Below are 7612 nucleotides of genomic sequence, written 5' to 3'. Positions count from 1 at the left end.
TTTTTTGTGCCCAAGTAAAGATAGAATGGTATTGAAATAATACCCTAAAACAGAAATACTGTTTAAAGGAACAGTACCTTCCAAACACAAATTAAAAATTTTACAAATGGTCAAGCATACTTGTGACACCTCCAGAAATTCACCTTGGTATAGTAAGAAAATAAACCATCGACTCTGATCCTCACCAAAGCCACAGGGCCTGGATGATCAGCCTCTGCTGCTGGGATGGGGAATTGTGCTCCAGGGAGATGGCCTCACACAGATGCTACCCACCCCACCTTCCCATCCAGCCTTCTCGCTTCCCTCCCTCACTACCACATTTACCTTACTTCAGTTCTGTGCATTTCTGGCAAGACCTTGCAGCAGGTGTACACACACACACACACTCACACACACACACACACACACACACACACATACACGCACACACACACACTGTCCACTCACCCCAAATGCACCAGGCTGAATGAGTCTCAGCCAACCACATTGACAGAAGCACCAGTCTGTGAAATGGGTGGGTTAATATGGTTTGACTTTTTTATATGTAGATAGATATTCTAGTGTTCCTCTTTGTGTTATTTTTTTAAGCACAGATGAAAAATGAAAAATTCTTTCCAGATCAATTTAAGGCTTCCCACCAAATGAAAAGAGAAGAGGCCTTACGCACTGTCACTCATGACACACACACATACACACACACACACCCTTCTCAGCCTTAAAATGATGGAAGAGATCATTGTTGTATTGTGCCTTTAAATTGATGTCGTCCCTTTGCTACCATGCTGAGTTTGACCATTGCTGATTCTCTTTGATGGCATTTATGAACATCTCCTTTGATCTGCTTTTAGAATTTATCAAATTGGGTGTTTGGGAGTTTCATTCTCGTTTGTGTTTTGGTTTGGTTTTTTGCACGGGAAAATAATGCAATTTTTGCTAGGCAAATGTTAAAATGGCACATAGTCAGCCTTCAAGGAGCTTTTCCGGCCAGTGGAGATCCAAGTAGCCCTTTAGCTTCTAGAAGGCTTTGCAAAATGGGGAAAGGGCAGGAGAAACCGAATAGAGAGACGGGCTTCTATGCCTTTGCTTTTGGTCAATTTGTTTGTTTGCTCGTTTGCTTGTTTTTCAATACAAATCATCAGATAGGAAAGATTGTTTTGGTATGGTATCTATTTGCTGTTTTAGTTTATTTGCTTTGTTGGTAGATTTTGTTCCATTTGATTATTTAATTTTTTTTTTCCTCTCCTGGTACAAAAGCTACCAGAGAGTTTTCTGTGAGGAAACATGACAGTACCTAAAGAAACTCAGCACCTAAGGGCATAAGGCAGTTGAAGGTTTTTGTTTGTTTTGTTTTGCTTTTGCTTTGTTCTCTCAATCAGCACCAATCCCATAAATGATCTACACTTGGTGTAAAGTATAAAACTTTTGTTTGTTTGTTTGTTTGTTTTGGAGAGGAGATTAGCTCTTCCTTCTCCATCCTAGGAACTGTAGTGTGGGATTATTTAATTTTTTTTCAATACTGTTTCTTATGTGTAAAAAACAAAAGAAAGGTTTTCTTTCTGTTTTTACTTACAAAACATAGAGAATATCTTTGTATACATATAGTGACTGGAAAGAAAGCTTATCTGAAGGGGATGTGACTTATTGATCTTTTTTGTAGTGTTGGTGTTGGTGTTGTGGTGGTGGTGGTGGTTCTGTGTATTGGGGGAAGGGAGGGTTATATTTCTTGCAGGCTGCGTTGACTGCAACCAAACTTAAGGTCCCCTTCTCAATCTGGGTCAAGGTGTTCTAGAGTGAAGACTCATACTGCAGCAGCTCATAGAGCAGAGGCCCATCTCGGTAGCGAATGCCCACTGCGGTGGGGGTGACGTACTGCAGGATGTTAATAGTCCTCCGCAGCCTCCTGTCTACAAAGTGCGCATCCCAGGCCGGGTACCGCTTTCTTGGCATGTCAATCTTAATCAGGGGCCCTTCTGGGTGGTAAGGACGCCCTGACGGGGTAGAGGGCCCCATGGGTCTCACTTGGAATACGGGCAGGCAAGTATCAGCCGTGAGGTCCTCCTGCTGTTCCGTCACGGCTCTGGTGGGCGTGACCTGGGTCCCCCGGTACCCAGGGGTCTGAGGTGCCATAGGCTCAACATCAGGGGGCAAAGGGATACCCCAGAGCAGCTCGGCACAACAGGAGCTGGCAAAGACCTTAGCCCGCGGCCCCATGGGATGCAACACGCCATAGTATAAGAGCATGAGTGTAATCCCAGCCACAAAGCTAACGAAGACACAACACAGTGCTGGCACGGCATAGGAGTCAGTGCTCTCCGGATTTCTGTAAAAATACCAAAGGAACGTCAAGGCAGCATTCTCGGTCAAGACTATCGTATAGTATGCGAACATTCGGTATCGAGTCCGCCCTTCCTTGACGTTAAACCAGCAGAAAATGTACACGATCCCTACCACCATGTTGAAGAGGATCTCCTCCCACTTGGACATGCAGAAGTCTGTCCCACCATGGATGATCCAGAAGGCCATGGCGCACCAATGCACCACCACGAAGATTCCGAAATACAGCTGGAAGATGGAAGCAAAGAGGGCGAAAGAGATAACTCGGGATGAGATGGTGAAGAGGCGCCAGAAGAGGTGGATGAGGGCCCCTCTGTAACTCATGCTCTTCTTGTCGTCCCTGGAGTCCCGCAGCAGCTTGTGATAGGAAGCTAGCACCCAAGCCAGGGACATCAGGGAAGTCACAGAGGAGACACCTGCCAAAAAGACACAAACCCACACAGTTAAAACCTTGGATATCTACTGTGGGCACAGCGGGACTGCTGGCTGAGGAGACACCCCCACACGCCGCAATCTAAGAAGGGAGAGGCAAATACACATCAGGCACTGGACCGGAATCCCTGCTGCTTCCTACACGTGACCTCTTCCATGTACTTGCTTTCTCATCAGCTCTTGCCCAAGTCCTCTGCAGTCTTCCCTTGCCGGGTTGTGTTCCTTCCTCTGGTCTCCCTCCCAGGCTAGCGACTAACTACCTCCTGACTAACTGCCTCCTGCTTTGGGAGTACTCCTCTTCATGGGTTTGGTTCCCCTCTGGGCCTCTGTGATTCAGCTCCAGCAAATCATCTAATGCTCAAAGATTCTGGGAGCTTAGATGCCTCTGACCCTTGGAAGCACTCGAATTTCTCTAAAGCAGTTTTCTTTCTAATGCTGCTGAAATGATGTTCGTAAGCAAACCAGATGAAATGGCAGTGATAGCTGTTGGCAGTGGCCATTGCTGCATCCACAAACAAGTCATCACCCACCAAGCACTGTTATACAATGTCCTCTCACAGGATCCTTCCAGCATCCCTAAATTCCTCATGCATAGCCTGAGTTAGCATCCAGGGCCCCCTTTGTGTGGTCCTTCCTAAAATTCAGAACTAAATGCAACTGGAGGACTGGCTGTCATCTCGTTGATGGTCTCCTTAACAAACTGTTCTCACAAGCATGACTCTCCTATTTCTGTCTTCCAAGCTAAAATCAGTGCTACGCTACCTGTTAGCATTAAGGTCAGATCCAGGTACTCAAGGTTCTAAGGAAGATGGCTTAGACCCTTTATTTGGGTCCCTGCACACCACCCCACAATGATCTAAGCATCAAGGAGGAACCAAAGTCCTTCTGCTTTCTGGCACCAGGATTCTGATCCTGCCCATCTCACAAGTCTTCCTCCTCCCCTGCTCTCTTGGTCTCATGCTGTAAAATAGTATGGCAGGAACCATAGCAACCCCAGCATGTGGGCAACACACAGAGGACATTGAACATCTGGATTGTTGGCTGCCACCAGGAGCATGTGCTACTGTTGTCCTATCAATAAAGATATAAGATAAACAAGGAGCGATGAGGCATGAACCCAGCTTCTCCATGGAAACCAATCAAAATAAGATCCTGAGAGCAGTGATGGTGGATTTTCCTCCAACTTCTCTGGAAAGTTCTAGAATGGATACTTGCATGCCCTGCCTGCTTCTCCTACACACAGGGCATCTGGTCTGCATCCTAGAGAGCACACATGGTTTGTGGACCAAACATTCAGAGGAGGGTTGTGTTCTCGCTGCTAGGTTGGAGTAGAAGTAGGTCCTCATATGAGTCGCTTAACTTGGGTGTGGGTTTCCAGAGGGCAGGGAGCAGGAAGTCTCACCATTGTATCTTCTATCAGACTTAGTCCCCTGGGACACTCTGAGGAAGTTTCCTTTCCAACATCCTGTTGCTCCACTGCCACTTGACTAGCCTGATTGCTTGCTTATCTTCCTTCCTTCCTTCCTTCCTTCCTTCCTTCCTTCCTTCCTTCATCCCTTCCTCCCTCTTCCCCTTCCTCCTTCCCTCCCTCCCTCCCTCTTTCCCTCCCTCCCTCCCCTTTTCCTTCTTACCTTGAATTGAGGTTTTTCTAAATTGTCTAGGCTGGTCTCAAACTTAATACTATATTGCTCAGGTTACCCTAGGACTCTAAATCATTCTGCCTCAATCTCTAGAGTTCTAACAGCTGAACTCATTTACTTTTGTTCATGTGCATGCACAGATGTGGAGTGTGTGTGTGTGTGTGTGTTCATGTCTCTGTGTGTAGGTGTGCATGGCCATGTGCATGAACATGCAGAGATCAGAGGCCAGTTTTGGGTTATATTCCTTAGAACAATACACTTTATGTTTTGAGAAACAGGGTCCCTCACTGGGACCTGGAATTACCAAGAAGGTTAGTGTGGCTGGCTGGCTAGGGATCCACTTGTCTCTACAGCAACTCTGGGATCACAAGACTTTTTATGTGGTGCTGAGGATCAAATTAAAGTCGTAATGTTTGCATGATAAATACTTTATGACTGAACCATCTTCCTAGGCCCTGAATGAATTAATTCATTTCTTCCTTCCTTCCTTTCCTTTCCTTTCTTTTCTTTCCCTCCCCCTTCCTTCCTTCCTTCCTTCATTTCTTATTTGTTTTTCAAGACAGGGTTTCCTCTGTGTAACAGCCCTAACTGTCCTTGAACTTATTTTGTAGACCAGATTGGCCTCAAACTCACAAAGATTCACTTGCTTCCACCTGACCCAAGTCCTGGGATTAAAGAAATTCACCAGCATTGAACTCGTTTCTTTCTGCCAATATTTAAGCACCCGTTGGGAACTGTTAAGACCTGTCTGTCAATGGGAGTGTTTATGAAATCTAGGTAGGAGGAAAGCCTTGTTTCCGTGTGCCTTCTAACACCATAAGAACTACTACAACCTCTATTATTTTCCACCTAGAAGAGCATGAGTGCTGAGCTTATAGAGAATGAAAAGCCAGCTCAGCTTTTGCCAGTATATGGACTCAATTTGTTTAATCCTAAGCATGACTTTGAATAGAGTTGGAGTTTCAGAGCAGGATAGCCCTTGGCCTTCACATTTTTTGTTTGTTTTTCTTTATTGGATATTTTCTTTATTTACATTTCAAATGTTTTCCCCTTTCTGGGTCTCTCCTTCGGAATACCCCTATCTCACCCCCCCTCCCCCTGCCTCTATGAGGATACTCGCTCACCTTCCCACCCACTCCTGTCTACCCACCCTGGCATTCTCCTACACTGGAGCATTGAACACACTCAGGCCCAAGGGCCTCTCCTCCCACTGTTGCCAACAAGGCCATCCTCTGGCACATATGCAGCCAGAGCCATGGGTCACTCCATTTGTATTCCTTGGTTGATGGTCCAGTACCCAGGAGCTCCTGGGGGTCTTGGCTTTCACAGTTTTAATTTTACCATTCTGAGTGTGGCAACATAACCCCCATTCTGAGTACAGGGATTTCCATACTGATCACCAGCAACAAGCATATTCCACACTCCACCTCCCTGGCTCCTGGTTATCTGTGCCTCCCCCTAATCCACTGCTGTGGTTCTGAAGCTCTGTTCTTGTCTCACCCTTTGTGGCACCAAAGCTGCTGTCTCTGGGACCAGGCATAGCCTAGTTCTTGGATGGAGATTCTGGGTTTTCTCTGAAGAGCATGGTACATATGTTTTTTGAATATTGCACAGCACCATCACTGGCTTATAAAGAAGGCTCAGGAAATGGTAGTATGGGCGATAAAGAAGCAGAGCTCATGGCCTGGGGGCCGGGGGGGGGGTGTTGCTGAATGATGACATGCAGCCCTGGTCTCAACTCACAACCACAGTCATTTCCGACTTAGTAAAGTCTGGAATTGCCACTGGCTTATAGAGGGGGAGTTCCACATACATGCTTCTCAACCCTCTCACTGCAAAGCTGCAGGGGTTTAGGGCCTTGCTCCAGACTATCCCGAGGACCAGTGAGCATGCCACGTAGGACAGGATTCTTCCCGAGGACCAGTGAGCATGCCACGCAGGACAGGATTCTTCCCGAGGACCAGTGAGCATGCCACGTAGGACAGGATTCTTCCTGCTACCTAGTGCTGCTTGCTGACTGTCTCCTCTCCATCTTGTTCTTCTGACAGCTGTTTTTTTTTTTAAGTTCTCAAGGTCATTTGTAATTAAGGTCATTGGCCTGCTTCAATGGCAGAACCTGTTCTACTTCCTAGCTATTGGCTCCTTGGGGCCTGGGATGACCTGCTTTGTCTTTAGGAGTACAAATAGGCCTCCAAGTCAAAAGGCATGCATCTGACTAGAGCCTGGGAATGGGACTGGCAAGTAGGTATGGGGTGTAAAGATGGCCTTTTACCCACACAGAACAGGGATTGTAGAGAAAGGAGGGTGGCCTGAAGATGTCCAAACCCTCCCCCTACCACTTTCTAGTTGAACACATCACCAAAAATTTTCCAGGTCTACCCAAAGCTATAGTACATCTCTTTCATCCAAAATTGGCAGAGGGCAAATGCCTTATTCCATCTCATAGAAGAGCTGAGAAAAACCAGGCTCATAAGACTCTAGACAAGAAATAGTTTTCTCTCTGGAAGTTCAGTAAACAGTGACCTTTATCCTCTACAGGCTCAAGGACCAACAGTACAGGTATCAGGCAAGATCTGTTCTCAAACCATGGAACTCATCTAAACTCAGTTGTAACACTGGACATATCGTTGTTAACTGATGGGTGATTTGGCCAGGCCACACCTGCATCTTTTCTTTGATTAAAGCTTGTGGACTCTCCAACCCGTGGAACTGCTACTTCAACTGTTTGATGGCAAGCCATTAGCTGAGGGTAGCCGGATGACTGAGGGGATGCAGATGGAGATGACAAACCAGGATAGAAGGGATGCACAAACACAGAGAAGGATCACATGAGGATTCAGCAAAGGTACCACCTTAATTCTAAGAACACATGCCTCAGGAGAAGCCATCCATTAGCATCTTGATTCAGAATTCCAGTCTCTCAAAGTGTGAGGAGGTCATCTTTGCTATAGAAGCTGTTCAGCCTGTGGCACTCTGTAATAGTGATCCTGGGAAAGTGGTGTAGTTTTCTGTTGACTTCATTTTTCTTTTCTTTTTTTTTTTTGAAAGGTTTTGAGTTTTGTTTATCTTTAAACATTCTTTAATACTTTTTTTAAAGATTTATTTATTTATTTATTTTATGCATATGAGTACAATGTCATTGTTTTCAGACACACCAGAAGAGGGCATCGGATCCCATTACAGATGGTTGTGAGCCACCATGTGGT

The 7612-nt window shown here is 45.9% G+C and overlaps 1 protein-coding gene and 1 long non-coding RNA gene across 2 annotated transcripts in view; one reads left to right on the top strand and one right to left on the bottom strand.

The window, feature by feature from the left end:
* LOC116084888 overlaps positions 1 to 7612 on the top strand; it is a 28872-nt gene that overhangs the window by 7876 nt on the left and 13384 nt on the right. The gene's annotated exons all lie outside the window — the stretch shown is intronic.
* Xkr6 (XK related 6) overlaps positions 10 to 7612 on the bottom strand; it is a 218513-nt gene continuing 210910 nt past the window's right edge. Inside the window, exon 3 of the mRNA XM_031362167.1 lies at positions 10 to 2750. Within this exon, the coding sequence (XP_031218027.1) occupies positions 1786 to 2750 (965 nt within the window). The 3' untranslated portion in view covers positions 10 to 1785. The remainder of the gene's footprint in view (positions 2751 to 7612) is intronic.

Source organism: Mastomys coucha, unplaced genomic scaffold, assembly GCF_008632895.1.
Source record: "Mastomys coucha isolate ucsf_1 unplaced genomic scaffold, UCSF_Mcou_1 pScaffold9, whole genome shotgun sequence".
NCBI lineage: Eukaryota > Metazoa > Chordata > Mammalia > Rodentia > Muridae > Mastomys > Mastomys coucha.
Note: the sequence above shows the minus strand (reverse complement) of the source record. Positions and strands in the feature narration are given on the sequence as shown.